The 17,463-nt window shown below is 36.5% G+C and overlaps 2 protein-coding genes across 2 annotated transcripts; both read left to right on the forward strand.

The window, feature by feature from the left end:
• The first annotated feature begins 1,235 nt into the window (after nucleotides 1–1,235).
• Nucleotides 1,236–10,482, forward strand: LOC307152576 (galectin-9-like). The gene is made up of 9 exons (XM_079861349.1): nucleotides 1,236–1,286; nucleotides 1,378–1,466; nucleotides 1,728–1,923; nucleotides 2,048–2,167; nucleotides 7,438–7,479; nucleotides 8,271–8,300; nucleotides 9,729–9,823; nucleotides 9,956–10,112; nucleotides 10,259–10,482. The coding sequence occupies exons 1-9, from the start codon at nucleotides 1,251–1,253 to the stop codon at nucleotides 10,403–10,405; spliced, it is 912 nt and encodes a 303-aa protein (XP_079717475.1). The 5' UTR covers nucleotides 1,236–1,250; the 3' UTR covers nucleotides 10,406–10,482.
• A 1,626-nt stretch (nucleotides 10,483–12,108) lies between these two features.
• On the forward strand, nucleotides 12,109–16,387 carry LOC307152435 (B-cell receptor CD22-like). The gene is made up of 9 exons (XM_079861076.1): nucleotides 12,109–12,289; nucleotides 12,637–12,705; nucleotides 14,027–14,374; nucleotides 14,464–14,712; nucleotides 14,977–15,231; nucleotides 15,323–15,565; nucleotides 15,649–15,751; nucleotides 15,825–15,870; nucleotides 16,093–16,387. Exons 2-9 carry the CDS (start codon nucleotides 12,645–12,647, stop codon nucleotides 16,132–16,134), a joined length of 1,347 nt encoding a protein of 448 aa, XP_079717202.1. The 5' UTR covers nucleotides 12,109–12,289; nucleotides 12,637–12,644; the 3' UTR covers nucleotides 16,135–16,387.
• Nucleotides 16,388–17,463: the final 1,076 nt, after the last annotated feature.

Raw genomic sequence — 17,463 nt, forward strand, 5'->3', positions numbered from 1 at the left:
GCTGTCCTGGAGGGCCACTGTCCTGCAGGGTTTAGCTCCAACCCTGATAAACTCTCCTGTCTGTAACCCCCTGGAGTCATAGGGATTACTTTTATGATGGATGGATTCATGTTTTGGTCCTTTTTGTGACTTTTGCATCTTGAATGTTATCATTGGTCTCCCCCTTATTTTTGATTTATTGAATTTATTTCACATATTCTCAAAATTGTCACTGTGACAGTCTCACCATTTAATTTCTCTATATGTGTGTGTGTGTTTTGCACTCTTGATATTTCTGAGGTTCACCCCTTCATTGCTGTGTGCTTTTTTTCTGCATTCTGGCTGATTTGTAGATCGTACATAAAAAAAAAAAAAAAATCTGTATTTTCGTATTTTTGCCAATTTCCCATTCATTTCCTATAGTGGCCATTGTAGACCTTGAAAACCACAAGTGTGTCTATTTTTATTTTATTTTTTCTGACCACTCAGCCTTTTCAAATCATGCCCTCAATTGTGTGTGTGTGTGTGTGTGTGTGTGTGTGTGTGTGTGTGTGTGTGTGTGTGTGTGTGTGTGTTCATATACCAAGTGCCATTAAAAGTCACCAAGTTTCTAACTTTTACAAATTTCAAAATGTAAAACTTTTTGGACCGAAGAAAACCAGAGGGTTAAATGCCATTACCACTGATTTTTCTTTTTTTTTTAAAATGAAATCTCCACCTTTTTTCAATGTTAATTGCGGATAAAAAAGTGATGTTGATTCAATGCTACTGATTTAACAGTTGCTTGCTATCTGAAACCTTGAAGCTCAAATCCTTTTTTTATAATTTTTTTTTTTTTTTTATCTTAGCTGGACTTTGAAATTTATGTCCACTTTTACATAACGCCGTTACACAATTTATTATCATTGAAGTCAATCAAACAGCACCAAAGTCTATATGAATTCAACTGAATCAGTAAAGACAAATTATCCTGAAGTCCAAGAAAAGATATTTTTATTATATACATGAATCTTTCACCAACTCAAATAGATTATTTTGTGGGCCAGTGGTTCCTATATTAAGATATGTGAATGAATACAGAAATGGTGTACAGTACTTGTGCCATGTAATTAAAATACAGATGTTAAACATTAACTGAGATAGAGAAACTGAAACTCGTAAGAAGAGCTTCAGTCATGCAAGCTGCACGGTAAATGCTCGACATTTTGTGAGTGGTGGACAGCCTTAAATAACAAATAAACTTTAAGATTTGGAGATCAAAATCTGATGAAATGGCTCTGCATCAGCAACTGCCATTTTTTAACCCGGTAAGTGACCAATTATTTTGAAATGATGATAAATTTCAATTCAAGTCAATTGACAGACACAGTGTGGCTGGTATGAAAATCTTCCACACAGAATGTCCCGTTCAGCAGTCTGATCCAGGCAGGATTGCTGGAGGGAATGAGTATTACTGTATGTGGACGAGTTTTGCCAGATGCAGAAGCGTGAGTAACAGTCCATCTGTAAAAAGATATGAATACACTCAATCTTATCACCCATAAATTTACCAGAAAAAAAAAAAAAAAAAAAAAAAATCATCAATATATAATCAATATATATATATATATATATATGCAATAGATCTTTCTTAACAGAGTCAAAGAAGTACATGCATAGTAACTTACCTCGAGACTAAAGTGTATTTTGAAAATCCAGTCCCCAAACTTTCCTTAATTATTTTTCTCTTTCTAATCTGTCTTCTCCAGATTTGTGGTGAACCTCTACTATGGGTCTGATATTGCTCTGCATGTTAATCCTCGCTATAATGGGGGATTTGGGTATGTCACGCACAACACCTTACGGAACAATGCCTGGGGTGAAGAGGAAAATAAGCACGAAACTCCCTTTCCGAGAGGCCAAATGTTTGCTCTGCAGATCCTCGTCACCCACGAGTCGTACAAGGTTATTGAGTCTGCTTTAGCTCTGCGCTTTTCCATAAGTGCCCTTTCCATCAACCATCACTATGGGGCGTTTTTTTTTTTTTTTTTTAAGCAGAATGATTGATACTGTTTTCGGCTTTTTCTAGATCAGTACCAATGGGAAACCCTTATTGGAGTACAAGCACCGTATGCCGTTCTCATGTGTGGACAGAGTCCATGTGGATGGGATGGTGGAACTGAGTTTGGTTGCCTTCCAGTATCTAGCAGTGAGAACAATTTTTTATTATTATTATTTTTATCACTATTAAGCATAGATCAGTATGCAATTTTTTTTCCTATAAACATTGTATAATACACTTATTGACAAAAAAAAAAAAAAAAAAAAAAAAAAAAAAAAAACATTGTAGATACTAAATCATTATTACAATAATCACAGCGATTACAAAAAGTATCTGCAGATGAAATAGTTAACAAGCATCACTGAAGGAAAGAGAAACAACAAGAAAAAAAAAAAAGACAAATAATTACACTGCAAAAACTCCAGTGTTAAATGAACTCTCCTGGAAGTTTTCTGACTCCACACTAAAGAGTGTTAAAGTGTTAAAATATGAGTGTAAAATGAACACTAAAGAGTGTTAAAGTAACACTGAAGCAGTGTTAAAGTTAATGAGATAATTAAGTGATTAATTCAGTGATGATTGAGCATTATTGAAGACACCTGATGTTAACAAGCAGAATTCACTGAAGGAGAAAATAAAAATAAAAAAAATGATGGAGATCAGTGTTTGCTTTAGTTTGCTTAACCCTTAAATCACTAATATTAGCTTTTGTTTGGCTGCTGTATCTGAGTTATAACAGCCAGATGAACAAAGAGAAAATGTGATCAGGTGGTGTTGGTTGTTTTAACATAATCACCATTTGACCTGAATCACTTATTTCAGCCTTATTTCTGACTTAAATTTATATTGTTGATTACTGTGATTCAACAGCATAAGATCCAGAATTTTCAAAATAAATCAATGGATTTCATAAAAGTTTTTTAGTTTTTCAGGTTTTTGATTAAACAAACAAACAAAACAAATAAGGCACACACAGACATCAAGATTGAGTGTATGAATCTCAACAATGGTAACAAACAGACTATTCAATTAGGAAAAGGAAATTCCTTAAAGGAGTTATGACCTGTAATTTTCACTTTTCCACGAGAAAAAATGTATGTTATGATTGCCTAACGATTATACACTGGCCGGGAAGCCGATATTTATAAGTGAAGCGTTTGTTTACCCCTGGGTTCCCACGTGCACGCGCACTCAAATACGAGATTTTAATTTCTGCGCCGACTTGACGTCAAGACGGGGCAGGATATACCATATATGGACACCGCAGACCTATGCTGCAGGAAGCCCGCCCTGCCCCTCTCCCCCTCATATTCAGTCGAGCGCCACCATTACTGAATTCCGATTCGAAGTACGCACTCGACCGTGAAAGATGCAGAAACGTGGTGCACACTTGAGTTGCTCTGTTGTTGACTGCCAGAATCAACATGGAATGCCATGATGTCATTTTGGAATGATATGCTGAAGCGTTACCTGCGGTGTCAACCCCCCTCCTTCCTGCCACCAATCAACGCGCCCCTCATTTGCATTATTACAATGACCGTCCACGACAGCCAAAATATCGCATCAGATCTCGCGAGACAATAATGCCTTCAGAAATAAGGGTCAGAGGAGCTCTGTGTTTATTTTTTTTCCAACTTTTCTTTTTTAGAAGTGCCTGAAAGACTATAATAGAGCGTGGGTATCCAAGGTAATACTAGGTTATGACTCCTTTAACCAATTCAGATAATTTGTTCATACCGCAATGCATGATGGGAGACATTAATGTGTTTTGATTGGTGGCACCCAGAATGCACTGCAACATGCTTTATTATTGTCACCATTGTTGAGATTCACAGGCTGATTACTGATGTCTATGTGTCTGAATAATTGGAGGTTTTGGCTTTGTTTTGTTTTCTAACAGAACAACTTAAAATAAATCCTTTAAATTACATTGACAATGTTGATAATCATAAGATTTTGCAAACACAGTGCTGCTATAATCAATAAAGTAAATCTAACTCAGATATGAGGCTCTTAATTAGTTCTTTCATTCAGGCCAAATAATAGTAATGTCAAAACATAACCAACACCACCTGATAATCTTTTCTCTTTGATCATCTGGCATCATAACTCAGTTACAACAGCCAATAAAATCTAAGGTTATAAATGTAAGGGTCAAGAGACCAACTAAAGCAAACACTTAAATAGTGCTTTTCTGAAGCACTCAGAAATTCTGCTTGTTAACATCAGGTGTCTTCAATAATGGTCAATCTTCATTCAGTTAATCACTTAAAGGTGGGGTATGTAATTCTCTTTTTTGGCCAGTTTTTCAAAATCACTTAAAATCCTATTCCTAACCCACTTACAGCCACTGAGTTAGAAGCACTGAAATAAAAATTAAGCAATTTAATCATCTGTGTAACGGGCAGGACTTGAAAAACTCCAGCCAATCATTTCCAAGATCACCTAGAATCATTCGACAGTAATTGGGTCAATCAAACGGTCGTACCATCCCCCCCTCCCCCATCCATGTCCATGCTCTTCGAATGGGTGGAGTCAAAGGAAAGAACGTAGGACCATCTGAGTTGTGTATTTTCAAAATCTGCCAGCCGTTTTGCAAATCACATACCCCACCTTTAAATTATCTCATTAACTTTAACACTGCTTCAGTGTTACTTATAACACTCTGAGAATGTGGATTATATAGACACTGAGCAGTGTTAATTTAACACTGGGGATTTTGCCGTGTACAATGTTCATTAGCCAACTATGGTCACAAGTTCAATTGAACTTTATTGGTAACGACAGAACTTGTGACCATATTTGGGAAACGCACCCCAGATTGACTTTATTTCTGTTACACGGAAAATGGGAAATTATGCCTGAAACTAAACGGGATTAGGTGTTTTTGGTTATGTTTTGATAAATAATTACATATCATGTAATGACCTGAATCATTGATTTTATTCTGAGCCTGATTATTTACATTTTTTATTATTTATTATAACAGCCCCATGATTCTACAACATGAGCTCCAACAGTGTTAATGTAATCTAAAGGATTTTCTGCAGATTTTTTTTTATATATTTTTTTTTTTATTACTTCATTTTTAAGACACACACACAGTCATCAAGAATATATGAATATCAACAATGGTAACAATCAATATACAGCTTCATGCTGCAGTTCATTCTGGGTGTGACCAATCAAAAGTCATCCATGGCTCCCAGCATCCATTGTGGCATTATGCAGTAAATTATGCAGCTGAATTGTCTTAGTATTTTCTTTTATTCTTACTGTTTTCTTTCATTTTTGCTGTTTCTGACTTTTTAGTACCTTGTTTTGTAATGTTTACAGTTTATCTATGTTTTTGATTGTCACAATTGTTGAGATTAATATGCTGATTCTTGATGTCTGTGTGTGTCTAAATGAAGTGGTGAGAATGTTTTTCCTGCAAAACATTTTTTTTTTTTTTCTTAAATCTCTGACTATTATAATACTGTTTAAGCTTATGTTGTAGAATCACTGCGCTGCTGTAATAAAGCAAAACGAACACACTACCTATATAATCAAAGACTAAACTCTTAATGAGATTATTAATCAGGCCATGCTCTTCATGAGGATCAATTCATCATCGACCCATAACTATCAGCATCTAATCAAATTTTCTCTTGGCTTTTTTTGCCATTACAGATATGGCCTAAAACATACAGTTACAGCAACTAGAGAAACACTGCTGCAAAAAAGTTAAGAGTCAAGAGTGCAACTAAAGCAAACATTGATCACCATCATGGTGAAGCTTTTTATTTATGTTGCTGAAGTCAGGTGCAGTTCTTGTGTTTCTGCTTGTCTCTTCTCTTTTTTCTGTTCTTGTTGTTCCTCTTTCCTTCAGTGATCCTGATTGTTAATATCAGGTGTCTTCGCTAATGGTCTATCATCACTCTATTGATCACTCATTTACTTCAACACTTTGTCAGACTCTGAGCAGAGTTAGGGGCTGTTTACAGCTACACCATTTTCAACTAAAAACTTAAATATTTGTATGCATTTTGGCCGTTAATTTACATGAAAACGGCGTTTTGGGTGCCTGAAACCGTAAACTTTTGAAACCGGGTTTCAAAGTGTACGAAAAAAAAAAAAAAAAGTGTACGTTTTTGAAAACGGTCTCCGTGTAAACAACAAAAACGTGAATCTCTGAAGATGATGACGTCATGCACGTGTATGACGTGTTCAGTCCATAGTGTTTCATCGCCATCTAATGGCCTGGCAGCAGAATACAGCGTTTTTAGTCGTTTTTGCGGATCCGTGTGAATGTGGATCATTTTGACAATAGTGTCGACTTTATGCGGAAAACTCAAGGATAAACCCTCCGTTTTAAGCATATCGTTGTCGTGTATACGTACCCTTAATTTAACACTGGTGTTTTTGCTGTGTAATGAGCCGATGAGTTGAATCAGGTGTGTTTGATTAGGGAGTCCTCCAGAAGCAGGGTTGAGAAATAATGCTTTAGAATAATTGATTGTCTGGATACAATATTTTCATGCAAAACTTTAATTTACTAATGGCACAACAACTTTATAAATGGTTATTAGATTTTGGATGAGATCAGTGAATCAGGAAACTTAATGATAAACTACCATCATAATTAACCTACAACACCTTAACTTGGCTTTTTTTGCACAATAAATGCATATTATAAACACACATATTTCAACAATCAGAAAATATAAAAAATAGAAGTCAAGGGTAAAGAGATAAACTAATATAAACACTAATCACTAATCAGTAAAAAACATTAACCACTTAGGCCTAGTCCACATGGACACGGGTATTTTTATAACCGGGGTTTTTTTCTCCTGCGTTTAAAAAAAAATCCCGTCCACACATGCTCGGTTTAAAAGAAATCTCCGCCTACATGAAAACTCAAAAACACGCTATCACGCGCTGTCAAGAGCATGCCACACCAGCAGGCGGCGATCGTAAAGCCACGTTGGTCAATCAGAAGCCTGAATCAGATGCAAAAACCCAGATTTTACTGTCTACACGACAACACTGCAACCGGCCTTTCTGAAAATCCTCACCCTGGCAGGGGTTTTCAAAAATGTTCGGTTTCAGTGACCTGATACTGTGTTTCCGTGTGGACGAACGGCCAAACCGCGTAAAAAAAGTCACGGTTATAAAAATACCCGTGTCCGTGTGGACAAGGCCCATTACTTGATAAAATACAGGCTAGAGCAGAAAAATGCAGGACGGCAGAACAGGGTTGGAGATCCCTGCTATAATGTATGAAATACAAGCAAGCAATTTTCTCAACAGTAAAGACAGTGCTCTAGTACACACTTAACCCTCAGCTAAAAAGAAATAATAGATTTATGAGATCAAATATTGTCCCTTAGGCACTGACAAAACAAATTATATCTCATGTTTAACCACTACAGAGACATCAGAGCCAGCAGCAAATGTCAGAAGGACTAGCTGAGGTAAGGCTGTTCTTGGTGGGTTCATAAGCACTGACTGCCGACAATTGCCTGTGACTCTGAAAACGTTCAAAGCAAATGTTCAAATAGGTGCCATCTTTATAAATAAATCACATAATTTTAACAAATACATTCCATCAAAGAAACTCTTAAAACTACATTCTGTGACACAATAGTATTTTGAAAATGAAGTGGGTTTTCGGTAACACTTAAGAATACTGTTCCTTCATTAATGAACAACTACACAGGAACAAATGAACAAACGCACTATTAACATTCTATTAACTAACAGGAAACTAAAATAGTGCTGAGTTGAATGTGGTAGTTCACTATTAGCTAATCAGTAAGAATGTTAATAGTGCATTACTCATTTGTTCCTGTGTAGTTATTCATTAATAAAGGAACAGTAGTCTTAAGTGTCTGCTGTCTAGAAAGCGGAGTGATATATAAACCAAGACACTACAAACTGATACTGAAGCTAAAAACCTATGAACCAAAATGACATTTATAAAACGGGTAGTTCAGGTCCTTGATTCTGATTGGTAGACCCGCGTCGAAGCAATTGTAAATTACTCAACAAACATTCACCTCTGCCCGCATTACATATCACTGCGCAACTGCCGTTTGTCACTGTATTTGTTGCTGCATGTGTTGCTTGGCTGGAACTACATTGCTTGGCGGAGAAATAAATGTGTTATAACATTATATATATATATATTTTTTTTTAAACACGGCTTTGTGGGGCTTATTGCTTTAATTCTTGCCCTAAATATCTGAATCTTTTTTGTTTACAGCCCCATTATGCTGCAGCTCCAGGATCTTTTGTAAGTTACCTGAAATATTTGGAAGACAAACAAATCTACATAAATCTCTAATATAAACTCTAGATCACATAAATCATCATGAGACAGCATTGTGGTGATAAAGACTGTTTACCTTTTATTTTTGAAGGGTTGAATCTCTCTAGCACTTCAATAATCACATTATAGGAAAACTTGTTGATTAAACCAGTGTTTCTCAACTGCAGTCCTCAGGACCAACTGCTCTGCACATTTTGTATGTCTCATTCAGTTTTTAATCCTGTAATAAGTTATGATGGAGATTTTTTTTTTTTAACACATCATGCACAACCTAAAAAAGAAACAGAGCTACACTGTCTTGTAGAAACACAGAGGTATCAAAAATATGCACGTCTATCATCAATGGTTTTTTCATGTAGAAGTGCATGCTGGGAGTTTTATACTATCCTGGAACCCAGGATGCATTGCGACATGACACTTTTATTGTCACCATTGTTGAGATTAATGAGATGATTGTGTGTCTGATTTTGAAAATTGATTTTTGTGTGTGTGAGTCAAGCAATTCAAAATATTTTAAAGCACTATATTATTTCAATATTCTTCAGATTAATTGGTTACAGAAACATTGCTGTACTTCATGTTGTAGATTAACAGGTATATGATAAATATGAAATACCCATAAATCTAAAGCTTATACACTGGTTAAAATGAGATAATCAGACATGTCCGGGATGATTATGTAATCATCACAACAGTCAAAAACAGTTTATCAACTTCCTCTTGACATTGTCTTGCCATAAAAAAATGTGTTTTATAAACTCATAGTTAAAGCAGTCAGAGAAAAAACTGATTTAATAAAGTCAATGGTTCAAGAGCCCAACTAAAACAAATACTGATCTCCATCATGGTGATAATAACTTTATTATTTTCAATAAAACATCAACAACTAAAATCTGTTCATTCTCAACAATAACTTTTGTACAAAAGAAATAATGTTAAACTGGTTTGTAAACTGGTTTCACACTCAGTGTTGCTGGAAGTCAGTTAGTTTTTGTGTTTCTCTTTTTTCTGTTCTTGTTTCTCTGTCCTTCAGTGATTCTGCTTATCAGGTGTTCATCAGTTTCTCAATTCACTCACTTCTTTTCATTCACTCTGTCAAGGGGACTATATTAGTGAACTAATGTAGGGAATAGTGAATGAGGGTATAGGCTGTGATTGGGAAAACAGTCAATTCTTAGCACGGATTTTGAGCACTGTTGATTTACAGTATATTCCTGTAGTCTATTGTTGTAGTCTATATTACTGTTTTAATGGAAAATGGTATGATTGTCAGAATTTGGCCTTTTTTACAGCAAGGGTTAACAGTGTAGATTTGACTTGAAGCTAAATTGTTAATATGCTATACAGTATTACTGCAGTGTAATACAAATGTCTATAATTACTTTGACCCAGGATCAGATGGTCCCATATAAATGCATTATCAATGGTGGAGTACAGCCTGGTAAAGTCATCATCATCCATGGAGTCATCAGTCCCCAAGCAAAAAGGTTTGACAATATCATCTCTCTCTGACACAGAAGGATTATATAACTTATTTTAAAATGTTTTTTTTACATCCTCCATGATCAATAAAACACATTTATTTTATATAATTTCCCTTCCTTTCCTTTCTTCAACAGAGTGTGGTTTACACTAAGGCACAAATTTGGAATTGCGTTTGACAACTGTCTTTGTTTTGATGAGAATGTGGCTGTATGCAACAATTATGAGGATGGAAAGTGGGGAAATGAGGAGCGATCTGAATTCACGCTGTTTAAAAGAGGGGAACTGCTGCAGGTATGTGTACACCGCTTTATGATGCCTGTTAAAGTGGAAAATATAGAGATTTGACTTTCCAATTTAGGTTGGGGAAAGTTTTTAAGAAAGTATTTAAAGTTTGCAATGTTGATGATTTCACATTTTTGTCTGCAATTGCATTTCAGGTCACCATTTTCTGCAGTCGTCATGGTTATGAGGTGTTTGTTAATGGTGAACAAACTCACACTTTCAGCCATCGTTACACTAAACTGGAAGAGATTGATGTTTTAGATATTCATGGAGATGTGCGTCTGATCTTTGTGCAGCCCTGACAAAGATTTAATCTGAGATGCTGTTTCAAAAGCAAAAACATCAACATAGGACAGAAAACTGGTCATTAATCGCTCATTTTGGGGTCTTTGAATAAATAAAATCACAGTGTTTCTACCAAGCGGCAACCTCCCCGTCTCTCTCTTGAAACCAACACGGAAGTGAGTTAAACTGCAATTCGTTGACTGGCCGCTTGAGGCTGTTGTCAGAAGTGAGTCAAATCTGTATCTCCCCCATGATAAAATGCCAAATTTTACAGCAGAAAAAAACCTGTTTACAGCCTGGTGTCTGTATGTTTTTTTGGTCTATACAGTTAATTTTGCCCTTCATGACAACTGTGAGGGGGGTGAATTTTTTTATAACTCATCCGTTTAGTTGATTAATATTTAAAGTTCTGCATAATTAAGGGTGTGTCCACTTTTGAGTGACAGGTGGATTGCCGCTGATGTCAATGCTAGCCGTTTGGCTGCTGTTAGCCGCGTCACTTCACCTCAGCAAATTTTAGCTGCTGAACTTGCCACCTCTGCAGTGTTTGTGATTTTTTCGGGATTATTTCATACAATTTAATACACCCATTACTTCGCCCACGGTTTAAGATTCCGTCGTTGTCGTCGAGTATCGTTCGAGAGAACAACCAGCGCTGTATTTCAGTTGTTTTCCTCTGTGAACATGCACTAATGGATGTCTGACAATTCCGTTGCTTTTTGGAGTTTTCAGATTTAAAAAAGGTCTATAGATATAAAGGCTCGTTCGTTCTGCTCTCACGGAACAGATTATAATATGCTTATGTACCGTCAGATGAAATCCTGAATGAGCGCGGATTTTCTAGCGCATTTACTTGAACTTAATAGGTATATCTATGGTTTAACCCATTTGAGAGGCGGCCGAAATCAGAATTTAAAATGGACTGAAGCTCTCTACGAACTTGACGAGCGATGCCGCGCTGACGGAGACTATAAAGAGTGACTGACATGTAACTGTTATGCACATAAATCACTGTCACACACACTCTCTCAGAGTAATATTAAGTTACTGCATAATACATTTTCAACTAGCAGAATAGTACAGAATCACGATACACAGTCTCACTTGTAGCCATGTCTTTTAACTATTATAATATTTCGAAGGGCAAAAACAGGAACTTTTAATTGGCTTTTCATCATCAACTGTCACTTTAGCGCGAGGCCCTGTGCAGTCGCAGACTTGGTACTTTCAGTAGCATAAGCATATAGCATTACCTCCCAAGCCTGAGCTAACTCGATCACGTCGAGGGGTGAGCGTGGTTTCAGCTCCTCAGCTCCACACACGCCCCGCCTCTTTGCCCATTTTCTGTTATCCGGGAGTGACGCAAGGTGACGCGAGGCCAAGATGGCGACGGCTGACTCCGCCCACTTTAGGCTTCAAAAATGCTCTTCAGAAACCTACGGGTGACGTCACGGACACTACGTCCATATTTTTTTACAGTCTATGGTTTCTACACTGTAAAATCCAACAGTGATTCTACTAACACTTTTTTAGTTAACTTTACATAATACATAATATCTTTACTTAATTGTAACATCTGGTAATCACATACTAGGCCTTTTTTACTCAGAAAACCTAAAAAAAAAAAGTTAGGTATGTAAGGTGGGAGGAGTTGGATCTGGATCCGACTCCTCCCCCCGGATTTCCTGTTCTGCAGTGAGGACCATCTCCCACTGAGACAGAAAAATACACACACACACACACACACTTACTCACAGAGAGAGAGAGAGAGAGAGAGAGAGAGAGAGAGAGAGAGAGAGAGAGAGATGATGTATTTTCCTGTAAATCAGGGCTTTTCCTGCAGAGCTCTGTTTACTTTCAGTTTCACACAAGAAAACAGAAGGAACACACACATGGAGAAGGTAACATAGCTAATTATAAGTAATATTGTTTAAATAGTTCTCAGTGTTGAATTGTTCTCACCGCTATTGTGTAATTGTTCCAGATTTTCCAGGTCGATGCCTCTGCATTTCTTGACTTGAGTCTTTATTACATTGTTTTGAATTTGTCTTTGCTTTGTCAGTTTTTAGAATAAGTTTGTTAAAGTTGAATTCTTTCATGCTGATCTGAATGCTTTTCTTTCTTTTCTAAATGTTAAAAATATGAAAAACTTATGTTATGACCCTTTACATATGTTATTATATAGAGATAGACGTTTACATCATATTCATTGTAGATACTGTAGCTGATTGTTTATTGGTTGTTGTAGGTGTTGCTATGGTGACGTCAGTCAGAATGGCTCCTCCTCTTCCTATGATCTTTCTGCTCATAATTCATGGTGAGTGACTGATGCTACAGCAACACTTCACTCAATATACACTGATCAACATATTATATCATATTCAGAGTGTTTCATTTTTTGCCATTTATTTCTATATACTTATGATTGATATAATAAATGGGATAATAATATATTGTGTCAATATATTGTGTTATATATTATATAATATATTGAACTTATTATAATTTCCATTTATTGAAAAATGTGTTTACAATATATTTACACTGTAAAATGTCATTAAATGAGGAAAACGATTACATTAAATTTATCAATGATGTTTTACTCAACGTTGTGAGTAGCGAATACAAAGACATAAGAGTGTCAGGACAATGATAGACTGTGCAGTGATTTGTGTTTATTAAACTGCAAATACTTTGTGCATCGCTACTCTACTCTTCAGCACAATGGTGACCCACAAAACCCAGACAACAGATAAATCCCCTTTAAATCCCAAAAGAACTTTACACACTTTTGTGAACATTAAACACAAGATTTTTGACTTAATCAATGATGATTATGAAATCATCAATAAATACCCAATGGATTTTCTCTATAACAATATATACTCTATACTTTTTTATTTATTAATTATTTTAAGTTGTAGTTTTTTTTAATTCAAATAAATGTGCAGGTCTATTAGTGTCCTTAAACTCTTATTTTTATATGAACAACTTACAATTTTGAGTAAAACATCCTTGAGAAATTTAGGCGATAGTTTTCTAACACTCCACTAATTACTTTTTACAGTGTAAATATATTGAATAGTGCATAAGGAATTGCCACTCTCATATATTGAAAAATGTATTCACAATACACATTATATTAATGCAATAAATGATTTCATATATTTTTCAGTATATTTACACCATATAATATATTTATCAGAAATATATGGAAATATATTTTTGTTCAGTAAGGGTGTACAGCATCCGTCATCATGGCAAATCTAATTTATACTCTTCTTCATCACTGACCCCTACTGGAGAATTTATGTTGAGTTCTGACTGTATTTCACTTCTTTAACCTTTGTCTGCTCTGTAAATGTTGTGTTGTCCCAAACATCTGTGCAGTGCTCATATTGTAATATAGTGGATATGTGTTTCTATTGTAAATATATGCCAACCCCCCCCCCCCCCCCCCCCCCACACACACACACACACACACACACACCAAATTTAAATAAAATTTTAAATAAATAAAATGTTTTCCCCATCACAGACTCTACCACGTTCAAGAGGTGTGCTGCAAAGTGCCTTCTCCACAAGCTTAATATAACTGATAAAACAACATTTACAGTTTGATGAATTCTGTGTTTCAGGGGTTTCTAGTGCTGATTGGAGTGTGAGTTACAGTCCTTCACACATCTGTGCACTAAAGGACTCAACAGTGATAATGAGATGCTCTTATAAATACCCTCCTGGATATCAGATCAAGAAAGTGTTCTGGACTAATAAAAATAGTGCAGAGCCTCCAGATCTGTCTGAGGACCCTGAATATAGTCAGAGGCTTCAGTATCTGGGAGATAAACAGCAGAACTGCACCGTCAGACTGAGTCATGTGACACTGAAGGATTCACACATGTACTATTTCAGATTCATCACTGATAAACCTGATGGAAAATGGATTGGTGATCCAGGAGTGACTCTTACTGTCACAGGTGACTTTGGTGAGGTTTATCTCTTCTTCTGTGCATTATGTTGAATAATAATCAGTGTATGACAGCAGCACTAGATATAATGTGTGTGTTGTGTTCAGATCTTCAGGTGGAGTCTCCTGAGAGAGTGACAGAGGGAGATTCAGTCACTCTGAGATGTAAAAGCAGCTGCGCTCTGACTGACAGAGCAACATTCATCTGGTACAGAAACTCACAGCCATTAACTGAGAGAAGAGACAGAAACAATGAACTCCTGCTGCAGTCAGTCAGAAGAGAGGATTCAGGCAGATATAGCTGTGCTGTAGACGGACACACTCACATCTCTCCTGCTGTTCAGCTCAATGTCATGTGTGAGTGCAGATTAACTTTTTTTTACAGGTTAATTTGTTCTTCTAAAAAAAAACAGAGATTGTGCTTAAATGAGATGATTTAGATATTGAATTTTTGTCCTGTGTTAGATCCTCCAAAGAACGTCTCAGTGTCCATCAGCATTAAACAGTGAAAAATTAAACTGGGATGTTTGCTGAAATTGTCCAATAATAACCAACTGTAGCCTTTCCTAGAACATTTTCCACCAGCCGTCTCTGATAAATACTTTTACCTGACATCTGTAGATCTTCCAGTGAAACCTGTGATCTCCATCAGTCCATCTGGTGTAATAGTGGAGGGAGATTCAGTGACTCTGAACTGCATCAGTGACTCAAACCCTCCTGCAGAAATCAGCTGGATTAAAGGAGGAACGATTGTAGGATCTGGAAGAATCTTCAGCATCTCAAAGATCAGCTCTGATGACAGTGGAGAATACAAGTGCAAGTCCATCAATGAACATGGGGATAAATACTCTGATACTGTGGCTTTAAACATCATGTGTGAGTTAATGATCACCTACATATTGTTAAAAAAAACCTTCAAATTCATTATTTTCTAGTATTTGTTATTAATTTAAATTTTTGTCTTTAGATCCACCCAGGAGCGTCTCAGTGTTGATAAATGGATCTGGTGTAATAGTGGAGGGAGATTCAGTGACTCTGAACTGCATCAGTGACTCAAACCCTCCTGCTCTGAACTTCAGCTGGTTTAAGGAGAATGAAACCTCAGCTGTTGGATCTGGACAGAGTTTCAGTGCACTACAGAGTGGACGCTTCTACTGTCAGGCTCACAATCAACATGGATCTCAGAGATCAGACGCTGTAACTGTCACAGGTGAAGCTTTTGTAAGAGCAAACCTGTATATCTTTCTTCAGTCAGGACTGCTAATCTTATCTGATAATGTTTCACTCTTTCAGTGCATCCTAGATCCAGTTGGCATGGAGTTTTGGGGATCACAGTGGAATGTGGAGCAATATTCATCCTCGTCATCATCATTATCATCGTCATCCTGTTTATAATGTGAGATCCACAAACAACATTGATAATTTCAATATAGTCGTCCATATGCTGTTAATTTCTGTCATTATTACAGAAAGAAACGAAGGAGTGTTAAAAATGAAAATCTCACAGTGAAAGAGGTAAATCATCCAAACACAACATGACTTTACAGAAGCAGAAAATCAATCGATCAGCCGTTATCTGTATAATCATATGTCTTCATGATCTGCATGCAGGAACAAACATACAGTCCGATTCAGAAACAAATGAGTCGATTCTAAAAATAATAATACTAATGCTATAAATTTAGTTTATATAGACTTCTCTATTTTGTGATGTAAATCCTTCTGTCTCTCCTATAGATCTCTGATCCCAATGAAGACACATATACAGCTCTTTTATAAAGAATCAATTCTGAGCTTTGTGGGCGGAGCCACAATATGATTGACAGGGATTGACCCTCATTTGTTCCCTTTGACCCTTTGCGAGAGAATGACTGCTATTGTGTGCTATTGACTGATGTAATGCATGTTTCATTTTGTTTCATATTTTTTTGAGTGTAATCTTAAATTGATATATAATACTCTTTTTCAGTATTTTTGGTCTTCAGTTTTAGGCACAAGCTTGGAAAGCAAAAAATATACTTTTTTTATCAGTATTTGAATGCATACGTTTTTTTTTATTGTTATGTATTTTCATGTGTTGTCCTCGGGTTCCCCCACACATCAGGATTATTCGTGATCGTGGCGGCTCCGACATTCTTCAGAGCAGATCCAGTCACTCTTAACACACCTCACACACCACAGGAACATCTGATCAGATAATCTGTAGAGCCATCAAGATAATCGGGACTTCACTTAGGATTGTCGGAAGGAGAAAAATATTTAGAAGACATTAAATCTGTGAAGATCTCAGCAGAGGAGGATTAAACAACTCCACAAACAGTGTAGTTTCACAGACCCACATAGCAACATTGTGTCGGCCCAGATCGGGCCCACATCTGGCACACATGGAAAGATGATCTGGCCCACATGCAGCGTGGAATTACGGCACTTGGGTGGGCCGCTCCTGTTTGCCAAATCTGGGCCACAAGCAGGCCATAGCAATGCCACATGTCAGCCAAGAGCAAAGAAATAAACCAGAACTGGAGGATTAAACAACTCCACAAACAGCATTACCAGCTTCACTTATTACTAACCAGACTGACTTTATTTCTGTCAGACGTCTACAAAAGTTTTTATTGAGAATTAACAGAGGTTTAACTATAATGTGTTTCATTTAAAGTCACCATTACAGTGAATAGTGTTTCCATTAGTTGGGCTCTTAACTCTTATTATATCTATTGTCTTCTTTGGCTGCTGTGACAGTGTGTTTGTCAAACACATTTGCAGCAGCAAAGAAAGCTAAAATGAAATGAGATCAGGTGATGATGGTTACCTGTTGATGGTTTTATAATCATCATGAAATAACCTGTTTCACTGAGATAATTTGAATCTAACAATTGTGTTGTACCATTAATATATTCTCATCACAAACCCTGTGTTACTGCGGCGCGAGGTCCAGAAATATTATAACAATCAGTTTGAAGACTTTAACAAACATGAGCATGAAAAATACTGTTCGATGACACACACAGACATCAATAATCAACGTATGAATCTCAACAATGGTGAGAATCAAAAGTACCTTGCTGCAATGCATGCTGGGTACCATCATTGTACAAAACTCCCAGC

This window comes from Squalius cephalus (assembly GCF_949319135.1).
Source record: "Squalius cephalus genome assembly, chromosome: 2".
NCBI classification, from domain to species: domain Eukaryota; kingdom Metazoa; phylum Chordata; class Actinopteri; order Cypriniformes; family Leuciscidae; genus Squalius; species Squalius cephalus.